Source organism: Leishmania martiniquensis, chromosome 30, assembly GCF_017916325.1.
Source record: "Leishmania martiniquensis isolate LSCM1 chromosome 30, whole genome shotgun sequence".
NCBI lineage: Eukaryota > Euglenozoa > Kinetoplastea > Trypanosomatida > Trypanosomatidae > Leishmania > Leishmania martiniquensis.
In genome coordinates this window covers 423,456-447,074 of record NC_090165.1, presented here as the reverse complement: position 1 = coordinate 447,074, position 23,619 = coordinate 423,456, and the positions used below count along the sequence as shown (strand labels likewise).

At 62.2% G+C, this 23,619-nt stretch overlaps 5 protein-coding genes across 5 annotated transcripts; all 5 read right to left on the bottom strand.

Annotated features, from left to right (window-relative positions):
- Positions 1 to 1,113: 1,113 nt before the first annotated feature.
- Positions 1,114 to 5,415, bottom strand: LSCM1_03755 (uncharacterized protein; the record flags this gene model as incomplete). Its single annotated transcript, XM_067321288.1, has 1 exon — positions 1,114 to 5,415. The coding sequence occupies one exon, from the start codon at positions 5,413 to 5,415 to the stop codon at positions 1,114 to 1,116; it is 4,302 nt and encodes a 1,433-aa protein (XP_067176656.1).
- A 1,593-nt stretch (positions 5,416 to 7,008) lies between these two features.
- On the bottom strand, positions 7,009 to 7,875 carry LSCM1_03754 (uncharacterized protein; the record flags this gene model as incomplete). Its single annotated transcript, XM_067321287.1, has 1 exon — positions 7,009 to 7,875. The coding sequence occupies one exon, from the start codon at positions 7,873 to 7,875 to the stop codon at positions 7,009 to 7,011; it is 867 nt and encodes a 288-aa protein (XP_067176655.1).
- Positions 7,876 to 8,644: 769 nt separating this feature from the next.
- LSCM1_03753 (uncharacterized protein) lies at positions 8,645 to 13,027 on the bottom strand (the record flags this gene model as incomplete). Its single annotated transcript, XM_067321286.1, has 1 exon — positions 8,645 to 13,027. The coding sequence occupies one exon, from the start codon at positions 13,025 to 13,027 to the stop codon at positions 8,645 to 8,647; it is 4,383 nt and encodes a 1,460-aa protein (XP_067176654.1).
- Positions 13,028 to 13,969: 942 nt separating this feature from the next.
- LSCM1_03752 (uncharacterized protein) lies at positions 13,970 to 16,066 on the bottom strand (the record flags this gene model as incomplete). The annotated part of the gene is made up of 1 exon (XM_067321285.1): positions 13,970 to 16,066. The coding sequence occupies one exon, from the start codon at positions 16,064 to 16,066 to the stop codon at positions 13,970 to 13,972; it is 2,097 nt and encodes a 698-aa protein (XP_067176653.1).
- A 1,234-nt stretch (positions 16,067 to 17,300) lies between these two features.
- LSCM1_03751 (uncharacterized protein) lies at positions 17,301 to 23,261 on the bottom strand (the record flags this gene model as incomplete). Its single annotated transcript, XM_067321284.1, has 1 exon — positions 17,301 to 23,261. The coding sequence occupies one exon, from the start codon at positions 23,259 to 23,261 to the stop codon at positions 17,301 to 17,303; it is 5,961 nt and encodes a 1,986-aa protein (XP_067176652.1).
- Between the last annotated feature and the right edge of the window lie 358 nt (positions 23,262 to 23,619).

The window sequence follows — 23,619 nt, the reverse complement described above, 5'->3', positions numbered from 1 at the left end:
GATAAAGAAACGAAGAGAGGAGAAATGAAAAAGGGATGGAGCCCGGCGGCAGAGGTCGAAGACAGAGAACGGCACATGGAATCCCCCCTCCGCGAGGGCGCAAAGAGACGCTCAGGTGCGAGGAGGTACAAGGAGGGGGTGAGGAGAGACACGCAGGCGCACGCGAGCGCATCTCTTGAGAGGCGGGGGAGGGAGGTGAAGGTGCAAGGTCTTCACAAGATCGACAGCGTGCGCTCGAGCGTACACGCCCATTCTGTGGTCGCCCATGACACAAGCGCGCATAGCCCCCGAATCAATGCGCAATGCGAAAGAATGTCAGTCGCCATCCAGCGAAAAGGACGTGAGCGACCCCACGGGGGAGTGGGGGGGAGGGCGTCTCTGCTGCGTGCACAAGAAGGAGCGCTTTGCGCGCAGTCTTCCATCGCACCCACACACCCCACCCCTTCTCTCTCTCTCCCTCCCCCTCCTTCTTGAAAGGCTCCGCAGTGGCTATGACACGCAGGCGCAGGGAGGGCGCAACGCTTTCACCACCACCACCTCCCTCTCGCTCCCGCCCACGATCGCGCCAGCACGCTCCCCACGCCCCCTTTCCCCCTCTCATTTTCTGCCTCCTTCACTCCTCCCTCGCTCCCACGATCGCCGAGGGCGCATAGCACCTTCAAAAAAAGAGGAGCACTATCGCACATATATCAACGCCCTGCAGCCGTCTGGGCGCAGATCAATGGGCACTCATGACTTTGTTCCTCAGGAGCACTTTCTGTCTTCATAGCAGATCGCGGGTCACGCCAGCACATACGCGCACACTCCAGGCATGTGTGCGTTGGGGCAGCACGTCACCGCGTTTGTTGGACACATGAGATAGCAGGAAGGTGAAAGCGATGGCGAGCGCGGGATGGGGCCGGCGCATCGTATTTCGCCGTTGCTGAAAAGTAACGGGCAAGTGGAAGAGAACGAAGCTCGAAAAGGGTAAAACGTTTCCCCTCCGATACACAAACGCACACAGCAAGCTGATCGTGGAAACTGAAGCACGATCGGTCAAGCGCGGCCACTGGCACGGACGTCCCGCAGGCGCATGAGCGACGGCACGGCACAACAACCGGTGCGGCGGCGCTCTCATCCGGTATCCTGTCGCCGGCGCTGTCTTCTTTTGTTGGCGCGCGCATCGAGGACGCGCAAGTAGCGCGCCGCTACCTCGGCGTCATCGTCGATGCCCTCCTTCGCCCAACATGCCTCGCGAAAGCTGTCTGGGACGTCGACGCTGGCGAGCCGCATCCGCTTAGCAGCACGACGATTGCGCCGCTGCCGGCGCCGCGCGTGCTCCTCTGGGTTGTTTTTCCTGGCGTCGTTGCAGGCAGCTGTGTGGAGTGAGTCAGAAAGGAGGTAAGGGCCACGACCCGCCATGCGGAGAAGGTGGCTGCACTCTAGCCAAAAAAGAGCGCTGTTCTGCAAAGGATCTGTAGCGGAGGCAGACGGAGGGATCCACTGAGGCCCTGCAGCGAGTGCCGCCGCCTGAGGCTCGACTGAAGCGCTGGAGGTCGCGCATTCGCCGGCAGCTTGGCCTTCTGTCTGGTCCCTCTCTACCCCCAGGCTCCGATCGACTGCAGAGGTGCTGCTCACCGGCAGGGCCGCATCACTGTCACACGGCGCACCCGGAGGCTTCTCGCCTGCCTTCCCTCGCAGTCGCGCCTGCAGCTCCGCGATGCTCCGTGGCGGTCGGGTTGCCAGGAGCAGCGCTGCAGCGCTGTTGGCGGGAGCGCAATCCACAGCGCGCCCCACCTCTTCGGGACGCCTCACGATTACTGCCGCTCGATCCTCCTCAGTGAGCACTAGCTCATCCATCGAGTCGACGAGGCGAGAGAGAGAGACCCAGAACGAATCTGGCGACGGCAGGGCAAGCGGCGAGGACCCGGCCGACAGTGGCGTGGAGGCACCGGAGACCAATTCCCAGAGCTCGCAGGTATCAAGGTCGTCCTCTGCATTGGAAGGCGAACCTGCTGCTGTCGCTGCCGTTACAGCCTTGTCTGCCTCCCCCACTCGTTCTGCTTCGCTTGCCGTCGAGACCTGGTAGACACCATCATTGATGAGGGCTTGCCGCGGTCTGTTCTTCGTCGTTGCCCGCTGAGCCACACGCTGCTCGCTGGGGTCCGTGGTGGTGAGGTAAACAGCACGGACGGTGTGCCGCTGGCCAATGCGGTAGACTCGTGCCAGTGCTTGATCCTCGTTGGTTGCTGTGTAGTCACGGTCCACGAGGACGACCATGTGCGCCACCTGCAGGTTGATGCCACACCCGCCCGCCTTGATAGAGAGAAGAAAGAAGAGGCACGTTGGGTCCTCACGGAAGCGCCGCACACTCTTCAGGCGCTCGTCTTCGCTGCTGCCGCCGGTGAGCACCTCCATGTGGTTAGCCCAGCCGCGGCTGTGCAAATAGTCGACGAGAAGGTCCACGCAATCGAGCCAGTGAGTGAAGAGCACCACCTTCCGCTGCACCACGTAGAGGCGAGAGAGTAGCAGGTGCAAGATGAGGAACTTACCACTGCACGCAAGAGTAAGACCAGCAGCTCCATAGCGCCCCGCCGTCTCGGCACCAACGGCGCCGCCTCCTTTGAGTGCTGCCGCGACCAAGTCTGTACGGTGGCGGCCCTCTTGCGTTAGTTCATCGAGGCCGTGGCGATGAAGCACCTGTGAGAAGAAAGGCAGCAAAAAAGCGTGATTACACAAGAGCTGTGCGGAGGACTCTGAAACGCCGGCGCTAGTAAGCCCAAGTGCTCTGTCCTGCTGCACTGCACAACGCAAGGTAGCCTTGGACTCGGTGCTCGTCAGCGCAGGAAGATGCTGCCAGACGAGCTCGGCAAGCCGATCACAGGGCGTGGCGGCCTCGTCGCTCGCCTTCTGCATGTCGGGCGCCGGGTAAGTCTTGCCGTGCCGAACTTCGGCCGTGGAAGCGGCAGCATCCGCGCACTGCACGCAAACGGCGGACTTGCCGCCCCCGATCTCCTCCGCTGCTACAGTACTCATGTGCGTCGCCACCTCAGCGGTACCGGCGGTCGCCTCCTCGCCCTCACTGTCCTCCTCACTACTGCTACTGCTACCGCTGTGGTCTCCGGCCATACGTAGAACGGCAGGGGTGCGCCGCTGCTCCCGTAGAAGGCGCAAGAGGTGTTGTTGCATCGCACTCAGAGGGCACCACACGCGATGAAATGTCATCTGAAGAGTCGAATCGACGTCTAATTTTGTGCGCCGTAGCAGAAACGGTCGCAGCACCTGATGCAGCCGCAGTATGAGCAGGCCGCGCTCCTCCTCCGTCAGCTCCATCTCCTGCGCCTCGTACACGCGAAAGGGCCGACGGAAGATCTCCTCAAAAGCGTCGCTATCGGTGAACACCTCCGGGTTAAGAAAGTGCAGCAGCGACCAGAGCTCTTGCAGATCGCTGCTAAGCGGCGTACCGGTCAGCACCAGGCGGCGCAAGCACGGGAGCCCAAAGATGCAGCGCGCCGTGATGGTGTTCAGGTTAGCCACCGCCTTGTGCGCCTCGTCCACCACAACATAATGCCATCGAATGCGCGCCGCCTCCGCACCAACGTTTCGGACGGCGTGGAGTGGAAGGAGGATGAGGTCGTAAGCCGCAGCTTCGCGGACGGGGTTGGCCAGCTCCTGATACACAGCAACGCGGAGAGCGCTTGGCACGAACTGCTCGCATGCCTCCCGCCACTCTCGAATGACAGAAAGTGGGGCGAGCACCACATGTGGGAGGTGCAACCCTGTTGGCGACGGCCCCCCTCTGCCACTGTTGCCCTCCACCGTCTCGCCCCGCTTGTTCTTCAGATAGAGGAGAAAAGCTAGGGTCTGAATCGTTTTGCCCACGCCCATCTCGTCTGCCAGGATGCCGTTGATGTGGTTAGCATCGAGGGACGCAAGAAAGCGCAGGCCGTCCATCTGATGCGGCAGCAGCGCCGCGTCCAGTCCGGCCGGCTGAGCCGCCACAAACACGTCCACACGGTGCATGAGTTTAAACTCGTTCTTGCTAGATGCCACGTAGGCCCGGAAGCGCTCGTAATCACTGCCGTGGCAGCCTGCTGCTCCACCTGAACGGTGGGCGCCACCCGGTTCACCAAGGGCCGCAGGCACTGCGCGCATGGTGGGCGCGGCGTCCCTGCCAGCAGCACCACGGTCGATGGCGGCGTGGGCAGCGTGGGACTGAAGCTGTAGCCCAATGCGGCGCATGAAACCCTCCGTCTTTTCCATGATTTGGAGAAGCGCAGACACCTTCAGTAGACTGATGTGCTCAGCGAACGCCTCCGCATCTTGGCAACGCAGCGCGGCCAGCCGCGCCCGCGAGGCAGCCTCGTCGTGCAGCCTCCAGTACTTGCGTAGCTCTGCCTCCGTGTCGTGTGGGAGAACAAGTGCCTTTGGCAAGGCCCGCGCGGCGCAGGGCGAATTTGGCCTTGGCGTCCTACGAGGGCCCTCCTCGTCTGCCTTTGTCGCCGTTAATGGCGTGACAACGGGTGGAAAAAGGCAGCGCACATACCGGTTGTTGCAGAAGTGCGAGCCGGCCCATTGCACCATCGGAGTCTTTGGAAGAGCAGAAAAAAAAAAGGAATGCGCCAGGGCTGGTGCGGCGCCTCCGCCGGTGCTCCGGTGCGACCTGCATGCCGAGGAGACGGCATCCAGCATCGACTCTTGATGAGCCACCGCACTCAGGAAGGCCTCCATGCCTTTGCGCAGCGCCACCTGTCGAGCCGCCGTCGTCACAGCAGATGCCCCTGTGGCGCGGTGCTGAGGAGGAGCAAACAAAGTCGTGCCGGTGGCAGCTGTGCTGTGGTCGCTGAGCAGCTGTGAGCGCAGTCGAAGCCCCATGAAGGCAGTAAGCGTTTCCTTCGCGACTTGAAAGTAGCGCGACTTCAGCTCCCAAATGCTGCTGCGATGGTCGCTGCCGTGCGCATGGCTGCCAACAGAAGACGCCCTTCGGTTTATCTGCTCCAGTAGGGGCGCGGTTGCGCCCTCGACGCGGGGGGAATGGCCACCGAAGAGTCGCAAATGGTGCAGGCGTGCGTGCGCGTCTCGAGTCGAAATGGCCACCTCACGCCGCGCCAGCTGCGCATACACAGAGTCCTCCGCCTTCAAGGTCGCGGCGCCGGCGCACTCGCCCGATTCATCCTCCTGGCAGTGCGGGATGTTGGCCTGCATGACGCCCTCACCATTGTCCACGTGTGGGAGCTGGTTCGTGCTCGTGTCGCTCGGCGGCGTGTATTCTGCCACGATGGCACCTACCCGCGCACAATGGGGGCTGGGCGGCAACAGCGGTGCCACCGCCCCTCTCTGTGCGAATTGCTCAGCGCCTATGCCCGCATCGCCCAGACGCTGCAGCGCAGCGCAGAAGCGAACATGAGTGCTGACGAAAGGTGTCTCTGAAGGCATGCGCAGCGGTAAGGAATAGGGGAAGGGGTTGGGTTGGGGATGCGCACGAGTGGGTGTGGTGCGATGCGTCCTGGTGTGCATGTGCAAGGCGGCGTCATGTCTGATTCATGGAGCGCATCAGAGAGCAATGCATGGCAATTAGACGGAGGAAAGAGAAGAGAAAAAGTAGGGGTGCATGGCGGGCCGCAAAGGTAGTGTGGGTAGAGCCGATTAGCGAAGGGCTAGCGGGGGGGACACCCGGGTGACACTCGCTGCCCACTTCTCTACCCCCCCCTCTTGCCGGCGTAGTGCTCTTGCGCAGAGAGAAGGTAGAACAGACACGAAAAGGCCGCTTACTGGGGGGAGCGGTGCTCAAAGCACACGCGTGGATCGCCACGCCGCTACATCTTGTCATGGCAAGTATGCCCGAGGCCACGACGCGAGTGCAGGGCTTGCTTGCCCCGCGCTCCCTTCGATATCTCGCGTACACCCCTGCCCTCATGCCCGTGTGCGCAGGCGCACATGCGGATGGCGCTGCGCCGTACCGTGCACCCTTTCCAGAAGCGCAGCTCAGCATGTGTTTCGCTTGCTATAGGGAGGCCGCGGCGTACTTTCTTCAGGGTTCTCTTTCGTCTAAAGTCCGGAGCCGACCTCTCTTCTGATCCGTCTCCCTCCTCTGCACGGCACACTCCACAAGTGACTCGTCAGCCGTCTCATTGCCGCTTTACCCAGTCGCCCCCCCTGCTCTTTTCGAGCCCCTGACAGCTCCTCCCCCCCTACACACACAAACTCATTGAGCCTGCGCATCGGCCACGGCAAACCTCATCCTCGGGCACACTCCCCTACCGTGATGAGCTACGTGTTCGCCAAGCGGGAGAGATGACGCGGCGGGCGCTATGATCGAGGAGGGAAGGAAAGAGCCAAGAAACCGGTTGCGTGCAGCAATGGCAAGGCACGCGGTGTATGAGAGGCGAGGCAGAGGAGAACGAACGGCAACCAGTGGACGAAAATAATATGGAGGGCGTGTGCACAGCAGCGGCCTCTTCCAGTCGGTGGAGGTGCGAAGCGAAGCCGTTTGCTTAATGGTTACTCTTAGTCGAGGCTGAGACGAAGACCGCCAGAGAATTCCGCAAAAAAATGAGCCGCCGCCAGACCAACAGGATGCTGGCACAACGACAAGCATAGATGCAGGCATCCAGAGCGCCTCTCTTCCCTTCCTCCTCCCACTCCCTTCCCTTTCTTGTAGCAAGCGCACAGGGATGGTGAGAGTGGGCATCACAGAGAGAAAGGCGTGTGCGGCGACCCCGGTGTTGTCTACGCGGTAAGCAGAGAGAGCTGTCTCCCCTTCGAGCGTGAACGCCTGCCGGTGGTCGCGCAGGCGCACGCAAGAAGATGACACAGAGACCGGGAAAGGGAGTAAACGCGCGCCAAAATGCGAAGGTCGATGGCGAGGAGGCGACCCTGCAGCCTCTCCACACCAGAGATGCGACGCCGAAGCCAACGGGTCAATGTATCCGCTCGCCCTCCTCCCTAACTCCTTGCTCTCCTTCCGTGCAAGCGAGATGTGACTATCACCGCGACGCACCTGCCGGGTGGGGGGAGGGGGGAGTCCGCCTACAAGAGGCGGCGCTTCTTCGCCGTGTTCATGTACGGCTGCAGCACCCACTCCGTCTCTGCATCGGCCATCTCGATTGTGCCGAGCACGACGCGGTACGGGGTCAACTCAAACCTCGGCCCCACCTCCGTCAGCTCCACTTGCTTCTTGCCCTTCTCCTTCTTGAAGGTGTGGTGGCGGAAGCTAATAAAGTCGTTCTCGTTGTCAAACGTCAGAACGCGGGACGCGTCAGGCTTGGGAACGGGGAAGAGGTAGCGCAGCACGTCTTTGATGCGCAAGCCGAGCTTGGTGGAGAAGTTCTCGAAGATGAGATGAGGGTACTGCTCTGACATGGTGCCCACGCCGTCGATGTCGTGGCGCGCCACGAGGTTGTGAATGGTGAAGGTCACGGTGGGGCCCAGGGGGAGGTGAGAGACAATCAAACTATCGGGGACGCCCTGCGACTCCTGCAGCACAATGACATCTGTGTAGTTCTCCTTGCGAGCAGCATCCATGAGCTGATGTACACTGAGGTTGCCCCGATTCATGCGCACAGCATTCGGTACGATGAGCCGCACTTCCTTCGCGAACTCCAGCAGCTTCTGCGACGCGTTGCGGGACGTCGTGACGAGCACGTGCGGATCCTCCCGGCCGGCACTCGCGTACTCGTCATCCACCGTTGTCGTCAAGTTGCGTGTTTGCGCGTCATCGAGCTCCGTGAACTTCTTCAGCGCCAGCGCATCCTTCTTCAGGTGCCCAGGCAGCGGAGTGGCCGTCTCCAGGGCATGGCGGAATTGCTCCTTGCGCGTGTGAATTGCCTCATGCACGCGCTCATGCTGCTTGCGCTCGAGGAACTCCTTGCGCGTACGAATGACGCTGCGGCGCATGGCGATGAGTGCCCTCAATGGTACAATGTGTGAGGAGGAGGGCAACACGAGCAAGCAAAGAAAAAAAAGAGGTCGCCCACTGCCGCAGTCGTTCGATTGCTCTCGACGACTCTGCGTGGCAAATCGCTGAGTGCGTGGCGCTCTCTCTCGCTGCCGCCGTTTCTGTTATTTCGTTCGCTTTCCCGCGTCACAGGTCAGCTCCTTTGGCAGCAGTTCCGATCGGCACGGAGCACACGCGAGCTGTACAGCGAATCTTCCCCACGAGGGGGGGAACGGCGAGAGAAGGGGAAGATGGAAGAAAGAGGGGGAGGGAGAACAGGAGAGCATTGCCACTACGGGTGGGCAGTATTCGGCGCGGAGAGGAGGAGGAGGAGCGCCTGGATCCCTTTTAGCCTCTGCTCTCTCACCAGGCACTTCGAAGCTCGAGAGACCTTGCGTAGGCGCCAGTGCGTGTAGGGTCGCGCGCTGCAGCTAGGGTGGCATGCATAGGTCAGAGAGGACGAGGCATGAACACCAGTGCAGCTGTCCTTGCCTTTTTTCTTGCTCACCAACGAGCATGAAATAGCAGCAGCGTTCATGGTGCTGCTGGCGAGTGCCGCCGCACCGCTTCCTCTGGACTCCTCACGTCCATCCATGCCTCCCCTTCAGGGCCAAAGCGCCCCATAAAATGTGTGTGTGTGTGTGTGTGCGCTGTGCTCTCACTGTCGACCTCTCAGCAGATGCGCGTGTGTACTTCACAATGTCGATACAAGTCACAGGAGGGGTGGGCTCAGCCTTGCTCTCCCGAGTGTTGCCGGCACGCGCGGCAATAAACGGGTAGCTTGCGGAGCTGCTCCTCAGCCGTCTCTGCGCCTGCCGCTACAGTGGTTGCCACATGGAGCGTCGGCGACGCACATTCACGCATCACGGCAGCGGCGCCCCCAGTGCGGCCATCAAAGGCCACGCCTCCTGCACCGATAAAGGTGCCCGTTGGTGAACTCTGCATGTACTGCAGGACACAGGTCGGGTGATACATATGCTGACACGCAAAGACAACCACCCGCTGCGTGACTAGCTGACGACAGGCTACGCACCGCTGCACCGCTGCGGAGGCCCCAGAGAACTCGTTCGCGGGATGCGCGGCTCTAGTCGCGGCGCTAGTTCCGCTCTCGTCAGCGTCGCGACGTCGACCCATTGTTACGGCCTCTGTTCGCCTCTTCAGAAGCTGCCCATAATAGCCCATCAAGTCCTTCTCACCGACCGCGGCGATGGTGGAGAGAAAAGACATCTCCTCCGCCATGGCGTGTGCGATGGCGGCCATGCTGGGCCCAGCGTGCCGGATGGGCTCGCCGCTCGGAAGCTTCGAAAGGACGAGCCGCACATCCAACGCGGGATGCTCCATGAACTGCGGTTCGGCCAGAGTCTCGAGAAGGTCGCCGAAGAGGTTGAGTGGCACGACGCACTGCGGCGGCGGTGCCGGCAGATTTTCGACCGCGTCAGCATCGTAGGATGCGCGCAGCCGTGCTTTCCCGTCGCCTTGAAAAGGTGAGACGCTGCTCTGACGCCTATTAGAATCCTCCCCATCTGCAGGTAGTGGTGGCATGGCCGCACTACCGGATGCGACCGATACACCATTCGCCTTACAGACATCATCCAGAGCGACATGGTGCTGTCGGGCTATCAACGCGTACGTCTCGTTTGGCTTTGTGTAATGCATCACGTAGCGCACCCTCACGCCAGACCCGTTTGCGGCGCCCTCCCTGCCGTCAAGGCTGCACGTTGGCAGGCTAGCGTTGTAAGCCACGGTGTAATCGACTAGCCGCGTGAACAGCACCGCCTGCTCCTCGAGATCTGGGACGGAGACGACAAACTTCAAGGCGCGTGGGAGGTCGTGCATCTTCTCCACGAGGATTCGCAGCGCCTCGTCCTCGCGACCCATGCGAAACAGAAGAAAAATCTCCTCCTCAAGGAAGTGCTGTTTGCGGCAGAGCGCGTGTAACTCACGGATGCGCTCGATGTACATCGACATCTGTTTGAGAAACGGAAGAAGGGATGGACGGTCGTAGTCGATATACAGTGTCGCCACCAGTTGGGCGTGCTGCTTCGCTGCTTGAACAAACACTTTTGGGTAACGCTTCTGCACGAGGCTCAGATAGCGCAGCAGACGCAGCCGATCGCTGTGTTCGAGGCGGCTAATGACGGACTCGGTGCAGAGCGGGTCCTGCGCAGAGCCGTATTGCACGACATCTAAAAACGGCGCCGCCAGCGAGGACGGAGATGATGGCGCGGCACCGCCGATTGGGACGGTGAGCGCTGGGGGAGCCACAGCCGCATCGCCGCCGTCTGCTAAACCGCTACGGCCCGTCGGCCCCGCAACGTGCTCCATCAACAGCTCCAGAGTGGCATCCTCCCTGCTGCGCAGTAACTCGGGAAGGAGCTCGCGCGCCTTGTGGAAAAGCTGCTGGTCACGGATGAGGCCAAATACCTCCCGATCGCTGCGTGGAGATGCAGGCAAGTGCAGAAGCACTTGCAGCGCCTCCTTGTGCCGGCCTGCGCATCGGAGAAGGAACCCGTAACTGGCCGCCAACGACCACCGCGATATGCGGCTCAAAGATGGGGGAGAGGTCGCTGCGGCGACTGTCGTGACTGCCGGAGATGGCTGCAGAACTGCCCCTACAGCGCTCGTTTCTTCCGAGGTGCCTTGAGGATTCGTTGGTGAAGGAGACGCTGGTGCCTCGGATGACACAGCACGTTTATCTGCAGTTGCAGCGCTGCTAGCGAGACTGACGTCAGGCCTCGTCGCCTCCTTCGCCTGCTCATGCCGGTCCTGCCACTCAACCTCCTCGTCCCCCTCGTTGTCGTCCCACCAGGCAGTGGCGACGCACTGCGCCTGGTAAGCCACCTCTGTTGCCTTGAGTACAACAGGCACGCTGAAGAGCGTGTTAAACTTGTGCAACGCCGCAAAGAAGAGGATCGGGTCCTGGCGAAGACTGCGCAACAGCACCAGGTCGTAGTACTCCCGCTGAATCGGAGTATACAGGGTGGCGACAGGGGGAGGGAGAGGCCGGGTGGCGCCGGCAGCTGGTTCAACGGAGGCCTCCTCCCCGTCCTCGATCGCGGGGGGTCTGGCCACCCTGTACTCGGCGGAGGCACCCGTGCTGGCTGGCAGGAGCGCGATGAGCCGCCACGACTCACCACATGTGTCCAGACGGTAGATCCACTGCTCCCACAGAGCGCTGTTGTCACGCGGGACGAGCTCGGGGAGTAGCTCAATAATCTTCAGCAATGCCCCCTCCTCCGTGTTGCGGTTGCGAAATAGATGCATGAGCCACTGCTCTCCGACGTTCCCCAGAACGTGCCGCCGCAGCTGGCGCGCATATGTCGCAGCGTACCGGTAGGCCTGCTCAAACTGACCTGAGCGCAAGAGGAATTCGACGCGGTCATCGACATCTGACGGCATCGCCTTCACCATGGTGTCGACGGAGAGGATGAAGTACTGAGTCATGGGAGACGGCGCCAACGGATCTGGTGGCACGGCGAGGTGGCTTGGTGACGCTGATTGGGGTGCAAGCGAAGGCGGCAGCTGGAGGTAGGTCAGGTGAAGCTGCAAAGGATGAATGAAGCGGACGGGCATGCGACCGCGGTAGACGTCTGTCAAGGAGTCGCGATCCACCACGCGCACTTCCAAGTCCTTCATCACTCCCTCCCTGCCGCACTCAACAACAGCCGCCAGCACCACGTACCGCTGCGGTCCATACGGGGCAATACCACAGACTCGGTAGGGGAACAGGGTGGCGCTCGGCCGCAGTGGCTCTGGAGTGCGCAGCTCTATCCCATACAGCGCGCGCCCACCTGCGGCAGCAACGGTAGTCGATGACGGAGATTGAGTCGGTGCAGCGGTACCAGATGCCACCCGCAGCGGAGACGGCGACGACGATGTGTCTTGGCATCTGTCTTGCGACACAGTCGAGCGAGGCAGCCCATCCTCGTCCACGGCGACGCCGCCGCGGCTCAGTCGACGGACGCGCGAGCCGGCGGACAGCCGGACTTCCTGCACCACATCCCCCCATCCACACAGTAACGCTGCCGCCGAGATGGCAGCTGTGGCGGGGTCTCTCGACCAATGGTGCTCCCACCGCAGCGTGGGCGGGTACAAAGCGTTCTCCGCAGTGAGGCCGGGTAGCGGAACGCGACGCACCAGGGCCTCGTTCTTTGCATCGTAGAGGGTGAGCTCCGCTTCGGATAGCCATGCGACCACATCAATCGCAGCTGTGTGGCACCACCGGACCTTGTAAATGCGCCCGCGTCCTTCCTGCAGAGTCGTGACGCGTCGGCTGTTGCTCCACAGCACACCTTTGGTAAGCAGAAGAACCTTCGTCGCCCCGCCACACACCATTGGGGAGCTGTCCATCTTGTGATACAGCGGATGCAAGGCGACGGACTCGATCGGGCCGCTCAGCTCTGCCATCCAAACATCCTTTACATCGCGGCGGCACTGAATCGTAACGTACCCAGCCTTGTCGCATGCGGCAATGTAGAGCTCGTTGAGAGTGCAGTCAACATCGCAGATCGGCTCGTGATGATTTGTGTACACCTCCCTGAGTCTTCCAGATGAAGGATCGACCACAGCGACAGTGCCCTGGTTCGTGCCGATCACAAGGATTTGGCGAAACGCCTCCATTGCCATCAGTCGGTGATCCTTCAGAGCCGCCTCGTCGACCGTGAAGCTGAGAAATCGCAAGAGATCCTCCTGCGGCGGGGCAGAGGCCGCCTTCGAGGATCGGCCATCATCGGCGCCGCCACTACCGCAGCCGCTGCCGCTGTCAACACAACTCCCATTCCCCTCGTCGTAGTCACTGTCGTACCCATAGCAGCTCGTGTAGCTGCCGTCCTCTGTGTCCTTCACGTCATCGCCGCCGCCGCCGCCTTCACCGGGGGCAGCACGGTGAGTAGTGCGACGGTGAGAACCCTCTCCCTTCTCGATCGTGTGGTGAGAAGGGTGAGCGCTACTGCTGCCTCTGCTGCCCGTGTGGGATTCGTCGTCACCATCGCACTGTGATGCGGATGCAGCTTTGCGAATGTGCGTGTGACCAGTATCTTCAACAGAAGCTGGTGACGGCGATGGAAGCGACGGAATTGCACTGACGCTGCCGTTGTTGTCGTCACGCTTCATCTGGGCTGAAGAGGGGCACGTATATATGCGTACGCGCGTCCCTGCCCGTGCGTGCGAATCTGTGAAAGTGCCTTTGCTCAGAATGTGTAACCAGTAAAGGTATTAAAGAAAACGAGAGCAGCACAAAGTACCCCTCCCCCTCTTCTGCGTGTGAGTGTGTGAGTGTGGAAGGGGGAAGGGTAGGAGAGGGTAGCGGCTTCGACACGGCTAGTGATGGCACCTACGATGGCGCAGATGACCGTGCAGCAGCCACCAGCCAATCAGCACGCTTCCATGGATATCCTTCCCCGCAAAGCAAAGCCACGGCGGCCAAAAGAAAGGAAAAGGGGGTGTACAACGGAGAAGAGCAGACACGCTGGGGGTCAGGTGAGAGTGCCCAAAGAGAGGACCGATGCCTTGAAGGAAGCAGCGCTCTGCCCGGATGGAACCTCAAGGCATCCGCACCCCTTTCCGCCCACCCCCTCCAGCGGCACCTTGCAGCGGCGGGGGAAGGGGGAAGGTGGGGGCGAGCGCTCCCGCTTCCGCCTTCTGGCCCATGTGTGCGGCTAGTGACACGCCCCCGTGCAAGCTATTCATGAGAAACATCGTGGGCGCACGGCGTCCGTGTGCAGACTTGCTTCTTTGTCGACTGCCTTTGGGTCGAGTGCGTCCTGTCCGCATCCCTCATGTCTTGGGCACGACCGCAGATCCTTCGCGATCCGCCTCAGTGGAGGCAACTACATCGTGATCACCTTCTCCCTTTACACGCATACGCACACGCACACGCGATCCTCTTCACCTATCGTGTCTTGGCTGCGCTGCTGCACCCGACCCAATCACCCCACTCACATGTGCCCCAAAAGCGGCGAGAGGAGCAGGGGCAGGCGAGTGTGTGTGCGCGCGTAAAGGCACGAAACTAAGAATGCCTGCAGTAAATGCCCTCTGTACATGCCCGAATGCCCATTACTTCTCCACGCGCATCATACGCAGCTTTGTCCCTAACAGCACCGTCTCTAGTAGTCCCTGCTCCACATCTCGCCGCTGCTTCGTCAGCATGGATGACGGCGCGTGCCGCATAGCCTCCAGGTGCTCCTCCGCCTGCCGCCGCCGTGCCGCGTCGGCCTCCATGGCATCCTTGTGAAGTAGCGTCTGGTGCTGCTGAAGCAGGAGGTTGCGGTAGCTGTATTGGAGAAGAAGAGAGGAAAGAATGACCTGCTCACGATGCGCCAGTTCGTGGGCTTTGTTGCTCACTGCAAGGCCCGCGGTTCGCGTAGGCGGAGAGTCGTCGTCTGCCCCAAAAGAGCTCATGTCCCCCTCGCTGCCCTCGATCTCGCTCATCACGCAAGCGTCCGCTTGCGCAGTGCCGCTGGCCGGTCCAGCATCGCTGGCGCCAGCGCCATTCGTGGCGGCACTAGCCGTCAGCTGCTGCTGAAGTCCAACAATGCGGTCCAGGGCATTGGTGAGCTGCTGCCGCAGATCCTCCCTCTCCCGCTCGACTTGGCGCAGCTGAGCCCGCCACGTATCGTTGGCGGTAGATACGTCGGTGACAGGAACGACCATGGCCGCCATTTGGCGCTGCAGAATGCCAACCTGCCGCTGCAGGCTGTCGCGCTGCTGCCGCGCCTCATCCAATTCGTTCTCCAGCGCCAGCACGCGGTCAACCGACCCGTTGGAGGCGAATGAGCTGCTCAGCTGGGCAGCATCGTCGTTGCTGAGCCCACGCAGCCGGTCCTGCTCCAGCGTGAGCACCAGCACGCGCGACTGCAGCTCCTCCACCTGCGACTCCAGCTCCACGCGCGCCTTCATCTGCGCAGCAAGCTTGTCCTCGGCGACGGCGAGCTTCTGCAAGGCCTCGCGCCGCTCCTCTGATTTGATGATGATGCCCTCCTCTGCTGACTTGAGGCGGCGGCGCAGCGCCTGCAGGGCCATCTCGTGCGCGGCCGCCGCCTCTTTCAGTGCCGTTACCTGCGCCGATTGCTGCTCCACACGCGCCGTCAAGGCGGAAATGGTCTCGTCCTTCTGCGCGCAGCGCCGCTGCCACACAGAGATGATATAGCTGCCGCTGCCGCTTCCGGCTTCGCTATCGTCGCCCTCGTGTGCCGCCGCCGCCGCCAATGTCGCGGCCAGCGCGGGTGACGCGTTCGCCTGGTCTCCGAGCAGCAGCCGATACTTTCCCTCTGCCATCTCCTTATCCTCTCTGCTCAGCCTGTAGGCGTCTTGCAATGCGGCTAGCTCCGCCTTCACCTCAGCCAGCTCGTGTCGAAGCTGGTAAGTGGCGTTGCGATAGTAGCCTTCGTCCTCCTCACCAGTGGCGGCGGCGCTCGCGTCGGTGCTGCAGTGGGGCTTGGGCATCGATAAGAAGCCAGCCGCGCCTCGTGTGGCCATTAAAGAGGTGGGCCCGCAGCCGCTGGCGGCTAACGGTGAGCTTGTTGACGGGCAAGGATGCGGTGACGAGCCAGAGGGACTCTGCGTAGACGCTGCGTGAGCGTGATGAGGCTTCAGCTGGTAGACGCGCATGATCTCCTTCACCCAGTCGGACAGCACCACCTGCTCCTGCCGAGGCAGTCTCCTCAACTCGCTCAGGACAGAAAGAGCGCCACTGAGCACTATAAGAGCGAGAGCGACACCGACCAGCTGCGCGAGTTGCTGCCTCTGTGCTGCTTCTGCGTCGGAGGGGCCACCATCGTTGGTGTCTGGCGAGCCGGCAAGCACCGCTGGATCGAGACCGTGCGTCACAGAGGGGGCACATGTGGCACTCATGGCTTCCTCAGCATAAGCGCCGATGTAGCGGAGGAGCAGGCGTATATTCTGCTGTCGCTGCTGCACATTTTCCTCCGGCGCCGGCCTTGTCAACGAGGTGGCAGCGTCGGCCTCTGTTGAGCAAGAGCCCGTGGATGGGAATGAGCTAGCGGCGACCAGCCGCAGCAACGCAAACAGCGCTATACCGTCGCAGAGCTGCGTGAAGGTTACCGGGTTGTATCCTGGAGCATCCGGCTGGGCGAATGGTAGCAGTCGACGTACAAGCTCCAAGAAGGCCGCCTCGCGCTCGGGGCTGGCCATTCGCAATAGATGCCCAACCGAGAAATGTCGAGAGGGTGCTTTATCGCATAAAACGCAGCCGTGCTCTGTCGAATACGCGTCCTTGTCGTTGAAGGGAGGGACGGAGGGGAGGTGTGCTCCGGGGTGATGAGATTAGAAGAGGAGGAGAGGGGGGGGCAACGCAGCAGCAAAGCGGGAGAGGGTGGGAAAGGAGCGGTCGCCTGTGCTCACAGACGCACACGCCATCACACGAATGCAGAGGCCGAGAAAAGAGGGTGAGGGAGCGGTAGCTCATGGGAAAAAAACACCACAAGACAGGGGGCGGGGCGGGGGGCGCTAAGAGATGGAAAGCGAATGAGAGCGAATGAGAGGGGGGCGGCGGCGGCGGCCCGCACGTGCGGGCAGTACCTGATAGGACACCACTCCCGCAAATTCGTGCATTCTCTCGAGGAGTAGCAGTAGCAGCGGCGGCGGCGACGCGAGGGGAGTGGGGGCGCCCAACAAGAGGACCCAGCAAGGGAGGGGGGAGGAAGTCCGGCAATAGGAATGGATAACGGCGTGTGCTTGCGTTGTGTGCACCAGCCGCACAGAAGAGACTTTCCAGAAGACAGTCAACGGAGGGGAGAAGGCGTTCCACGAGTCCAATGGTGCGTGCTCAGGCTTTTCGAAAGCGTAAGAGAGAGAGGCGGCACCGCTTTTCGTTCATGGGGTCAGTAGAGTTGCCCCAAAAAAAAAGAGCTGATGTACTCTCAGGCGCGCGTGCTGGAGCACACGCCCCTTCCTCCCTCCCTCACACACACACACGCACATCACGCATGCACAGAGTGTAAAGAGGCAAGGCAAGGGGAGAGATGAGTGTAAGGGGTGGGGCAGTGAGAAGGAAGTGGGCCTCCGCAGATGCGAGACGGCAAATGGAAGTGAGAAATCACAACAAGGAAAAAAAAGAGATCGCGCGCGCGCAAGACAGGAGCATCACAGAAAACCATTCGGGTCGGTGCGCGCGTTGGGATGACACTGCTGCCGTGGGGTCCTCACACTGGGTAGGGCGAGGAGCGAGTAAAAGCGTGACAGCGCGTGGGTGGCGCACCCCCTCACGAGATTGTCGGTGTTGTGAGAGCGGGAGAGGAGGTGATCGCCGGCACCCACAGAGTGGGGCGGGCGGTGGAGGGCGGCGTGGTTGAGCTCGGCGAAACCGCCGTCGGCCAACGCCCACCTTCGGCTTCGAGCCCCTCAATTCCGTCCGTCGGAGCGTCCCTCACGCCGCCCGTGTACCCGTCGAGGAAGCAGCGGACTCGTTGATCGCTGCCTGCACTTCCTCCATGCTCCAGCATGGTGTCGCGGAGAGGACGGCTGTGATGGCGCTGCGGCCACGCTGGTTGTCGAACCACAGTGAGGCGATGGCGGTAGCTGCCAGGTAGCGCCGGCGGTGGACCTCTGGGTCAGTCGCAGCCACCAAAACAGGAAGCATGTTCTTCTCTGCCTCCTTTGCAGGAGAGTCGCCGCTTACAGGGGCATCGGCCACGAGCAGAGAGCCATCCGCAACAGCACCGCATGAGTGATTCGTGATGTCGCCAAGCAAGCGGCGCGGCAGAGATGCAGCCGCGCCGCGGTCTACCCTGGGCGCGCCACCCGGTAGGCTACCTGGCGGCCTCCATTCCACCGTCGATGCGTCGCCGACTGCGTCACAGGAAGCGGAGTCTTTGGTGCCGCTCACTGGTTCCTCCCCAGGCCGCGTTAGACTACGGGCGTAGACGCACGCCTGCTTTGCCCAGTCGACCTCGGTCTTATTCTCGAGATCGATCACGTCCCCCCGAAGTACGACCTCCACGCGAGCACTGCCGCGAGAGGTGGAAGGCGGCGAGCCGCCTGTCGCCGCTGGCCGAGCTGCGGCGAGTGGCCTCTTTGAGCTCGGCAGCAGCCATGGGTGCGGGCGCCACTCAATCAGTTGGCTTACTGCTGTGAGCCCCATACTGGCCGCCTTCAGCGTCAGCAACACCCGCGCATCTCGACAAAGTGCCGCCTTCAGCCCATCGGCAAAGCACACATTGCGAATGGCGAGGAGAGCGAGAGTGGCGGCGGCTGCCCGCGGCGGTGGCGCTGTAGTTCCCGCCAGCTCCAGCAATACACTGAAGAGCTCACATTCCAGGACAACCCCCTTGGCGACGGAGACGTGAGACGTCAGCGCTGCCACGAGTCGCAGCCAGGGCAGCGGCAGAGCGCGCTCACGCCCGTGGCGCCGCAGCTCCCGATCATGCTCCACCACGGCACGCGCGAGGTACTCCACACCGCGATGCTTCACAAATGCGGACAGAAAAAGGGCGCTGGTCGGCACTGAAGATGGCTCGGCATCTGCGAGGGCCGCATCTTCCCCGGACGCCTCTCCGGACCGCAAGCCGCACAGCGCTGTGCATACCTCGCAGCCCACAACGCACACAACGTCGCGGTCTGCTCGCGGCACCATCTCGCTGTGGGAAGGGGAGCGCAACGGTGGAGAAGCGGGGGCAGTAGCAGGGCTGCCTACGCCAGTGATGGAAGGGGAGTGCCGGCACGAAGATGTCGCCCGAATGCGGCGGTGGCGATCGTTTGGCGTTGCCGTCGGCGAGAATGCACAGCTGCTCGGCCCTGTCCCGGACGCCGCGTCCGCTCCGGCCCAGCGGCTCGGTATGTGAAGTGTCAACCCCAGGAGGCGGCCAAACAGAGTTCGGCCAAGTGGATCACCCGTGTTGGCAATCTCAGTGAGAATGCAGCGACGGCCCTCGCCGGTGTCGGTCATGTTCCGAAGCGCGAGCATGACAGTAGGCTGTAGCTGGTCGACACACAGCGCATCACACAGCACAGCGCACAGAGCTTGTCGCTGGGCTGCGGTGAGCATTAGTTGTGGTTGCGCAGTACGGTTCCCCTCGAACTGCGCCGCTGGACCGAAGGCGCGTACGGCGCCATCCGCCCCTGCCCCGCCTGTGCAGGAGACAAGACTCGTCAGCAAGGACACCAGTATTTTAAAATACTGCAGCTCTCTCGCGGCCTGTGCCGCATCCTGCGGCTGAGACGGTAGTCGGCGGTGGGAGCTGTGGCACCCGTGCTTGGCCGAGCTCGACGGCAGTCGTGCGCGCTCTTTCAAACAACCGACGATCTGCTTGAGAGAGGCAATGTGTTCATCCAGCCATCCGTCAACAGAGGTGAGAGCGTGCACGGCTGCGCTTCGCACGCGCCGCAGCAGACGACATTGCAGACCACTTACGCACGGGAGGCGTCGCAGCGTGGTGGACGCGGCAAACAGCGCGGCGCCGCGAGATTCAAGCACACCCAGCTGCTCCACCGGGCACGCGTCCACGACCGCAGACACAAGCGTCGCAGCCAGGCACCGCGTGCGCTGAGACATGCCTGGTGACATCTCCCGCATTGCGGACAAAGCCCCGGCGCAGATGTCCTCTACCACGCCAGCGCAGCCCGGTGTCAAGGGCAGGCCGCTACACAACTGAGTCCCGTCAGAGGTACGTGCCTCGCACTCCGCAGCGCGACCGTACGAGCCCATCAACAAGGAAGTGCCAACTCGACTGGCCCACTGGATGGCGGCCTGGTAGCTGAACACGAGCGCAGGCGACGGATTCCACGCTGGGAGAGCATGATCCCCGTCACCCTCCCTGGCCTCTGGCGCGAACGCTGCCTGGAAGCGCCTCGACAGCAAAACAACCACATCGCTTGGGGTCGGCAGCATCAGAGCCGCTGCCACGGCGTCGAGGAGAAGTCGGGAGCTGAGTGAGGCGGCCTGCACCTCAGCTGCGGCGTCGCGCATCAGCGCCTCAAGTGCGCAGAACAGCGTTCCCGTGAAGTGGTACTGCAACGCAATCTGCTCGGCCGCCGTGACGGCGCGCAGGCGCGCATCCTTTGCGACTCCACCGCTGCCTCGGCGAGGCACATTGTGAGAAAACTCGCTTGGGTGCCCAAAAGCGCTGCAGATGCGGGTCAGGCGCCTGTTGTCTGAGGTGATGTTCTGCAGGAGTTGCACCCACTGTGCGATTGACGGAGCACCAACTGGGCAGAGAGGAAACACAACAGCCTCCACTGCAGTTGTCCCGTCCCTCGTCAGGCTGCACTGCAATGACGGTGGTGACTGCTGAGGATGGCGGTGCGGCTTGCGGCGGTGGCGAGCCTGAAGGTAGGCCTGCAGGTGTGTGGCCAGCTGTAGAAGTGCATTCACCGCGTAGGCGCTCCCCGTGCTGGTACTCCGCTTTCCCAGAGCTATTGATAGTAGCAGCTTACGAGACAGGGGACTGTCATCGAAGTGGAAGTACTCGTTGAGCAGCTCGGCAGCAGTGGGAAGTCGACGGCGCTGCTGGGATGGAGATGGCAGCATCGCCTCACATGCGGGCGCTGCTGCCTGCTTCGCTGCCTCTTCGGCGGTCAGCAAGTCCACCAGCACTCTCAGCCACTCGGCCGCGGCGGCTGCCTCCCACTGCGCGGCGCAAGGTCCGTAATCCAGCACGCAGGAGACCGCTGCGCTGGCAAGCGAGGGCATGTGCCTGAGAACCAGCAGCACCTCCTCCAAGCGCTGACTTATGTACAAGAGAAGACGATACGGTACCGCGCGCACAGGGGGGTGCACGCTGCGCTGCGACACAGACGTGAGGTTCGGGAGCACTCGGACAAGATCCTCGATGGCGAAGCCCGAAACCGCCATTGGAACGTCTCCACGGCTGCACAGATAACCACCTCGAGCGTGATACTGCAGACACGCATCCAGCGCCACCAGGGCGCACTCGCCAAGAGAGGTGTACCTTGAGCAGCGCAGATTCAAGGGTACGTGATGCACCGGAGAAGCCGCCCGACTCTCCCGCGCGGTCGTCACATCTGGGTTGCTGACCGCCACGTCGACAAGCAGCGGTATCAGCGACTGAACAGAAAGCACCACCTCCGCCTGAAGTGACGCGGCGACGTCCTTTCCTGTCGACTGCGCCGCGTCTCCCGCCACGTCAGCTGGCGCCAGCTGCACCTCTGAAACACTGCGCGCCGCCGCCCCCCAGCGCAACTCGTCCCCCAGCACGGAGGCCACAAGCCGGCACCCAAGCACTGCCACCGTCGTCGCGTCGGTCCGCACGCTGCGCAGCGCATACTCTAGATAGACCTCATCGGAGAGAGCGCCATCAATGCTGCTAGGGGTGTCGAGGAGAACAGATCGGCAGCCCTGGGCGCGCCGAATAGCCATCTGCGCCACCTCCAGGGCACGCCTCTGTGAAGTCCAGACGCAGCGGGTGTTGCCGGCGGCGCCAGTGTGTATGTTCAAGAGAAAGGAGAGCAGAATCACCCCGATGGAGGGACGCAGTAGCATTGCTGCCTCCTGTGCCTTTCGGGCCGCGGCGTACGGTAGCAAAGCAGAGACGCTCACGTTTGGGTAGCCACCACCGCGGCGGAGCGGGGAGGGGTCGAGGGAAGCCCCGTACACTGTTGGGTCAGCACCGGTGTGCCCATAGCCCAGGGGGGCCATTGACGCCTGCGTCGATATCGTGGTAGCGCTCGTAGCGGCTGCGGTGTGTGTGTTCGTCGGCGTGATGGCCGAGACGGTCAGCGAGGAGTCTCCTTGGTTATGGCTACTCTTGCGCCCTGGCAGAGGCGACGCTCGGTCGCTATCTTCGGCCAACTCCGCACGCAGCATCGGCAAGAGCGCCGATGCAGCCACCTCGAGCACGCATGCATGCGTCTCCTCGCGCAAAGCGCTTAGGGAGTGCAGGTGGCCAATCCAGAGCAGCAAGAGCGTGAAGAGGACGCGATCGCGGCGGGTTCGCGGAGCCGCCGCGAGATATCGCCCGAGGCTGCGGCGAAGCATCTCCGGCGTCAGCGCGGCTCCGACAACAGGAGCGTCCGCGACAGTCAAACACCAGAGCCAGTCAAAGGCATCGAAGAAGGCGTCGTGCGAGCGAGATGCGGCGAGGTGCCGCAGTGTCTCCTCGGCGACAGCCAGCGGCACCTCACACACAAGATGCTGTGGCTCAGCATCCACCATGGCACTTATGTCGTGCGACTTCGAGGGAGGTGCTGACGGTTTGCCCGAGTTCGCAGCGGGTGGTGAAGGAGAGGACACTGCATCCTTTCCAGCAGAGGTGCCACTATAAGCAGCAGCAGCAGCAGGGCCTCCAGCTTCCTCTGCGTCACCTGGCAGCGCCTCGGCTCCATGGTGGACGTGGTTCGAGAGTGTTCGTAGACCCCGCTCCAAGTCCTCAAGCGCGCACGGCGTTACCGCGTCCGGCGACGGCGACGGCCTGTGAGCCGGCGCCGCTCCTGTGATGGTGACATTCAGGTCGGAGTCTGTCACAGTGGACTCGCGTGTGTCGCAGCGCTTAGGCGACGGCATGCCGAGGGTGGTATCATCGGCCAGCGCGGACGCCGCGGCGGAGCACAAGCCGCCCTGCCGAAGTTGACACTTGCGAAGCCGCTTCGAGGCTTGGTTGAAGAGAGAGATGGCGGCGAATCGTCGGGGGCCCTGTTGCGCCGCGAGCAGCTCGGCCAGCGTGTCCGTGGCGTGCTGCAACAGCGCCCCATGCTCCTGGATCGCCGCCACGAGGGAGCGGACATGACGCTGCAGGGAAGCCGACTTCCCTAACTGCGCTAGCGTTGCTTTGTCAAAGCCCAGCGGTGCCTCCTCACTACGTGCCCCGTCGGCGGCATCGCCGCCAAAAGCACTGCCGGCAATGCCGCGCCCCAGCGGGAGTGCAAGAAGTTGCTGCAGAAGGCTTGCCGTGATGCCATAGAGCTGCGGCGGCGCCATCCTCATGACGTCAACGAGGATCTCCAGTAAGGGGCCCGCGCGGGCCAAGACCAACAGAGTGTAGTACGGGTCGCCGTCTGCGTGGAGTGAAACCATAAGGTCGATGCACTGCGAGATGGACTCGGCTAAGACAAAGCTGAGTTCGTCATTGAGGGCGACCGCCGCGGACGGCGTTGGCGGTGCTGAGAGAGCAGAGACGTTCTCGTCTTGGCGCTGCAGAGACTCGCGCGGGCGCTCGGCGAGGACGCAGCCGCGCCACGCGTCGACCAGGCGCATGAGTAAGTCGCCCTGCTGGAGCACTGCTGCAATCGACACGCGAGAAAGCAGCAGACGCTTCAGCAGCTCCGCGCCCTCCATCACAACAAGTGCGTTGTGGTGCGTCAGCTTGGCTGTCAGCTCAGCAAAGAAGGCGAGCCACTTCGCCTGGGTAAAGAACGCTGCTGAAGGAAACGGCATTTCGTGGCGGTGGACGAGAAAAAGAGGGGAGAGAAAAGGGATATGAAAGATGTCCTGCAGGGGTGTGGGGGTGGCCTCTCTCGCCAGTATGTACTTTATCTGTATATATATATATATGTGTGTGTGTGCTCTATGTAGGAATAGGCGTACTCCCCTTACCCTCACCACCGCCTCTCCGTACGTCTGCCTGTCTGTATGTATGTGTCGGAGCGAAAAAAAAATTCCAACTCGGTACAGGTCCTCTCTCCCGTGAAGCAGAATATATTGTGTTGGAGCGCTAAGGTGTGCGCGTGTTGGTACCAAGAGAAGGGATAGGTGTGGGAATAGGAAACGCACAGAAAGACCGCTGCTGAGTGGC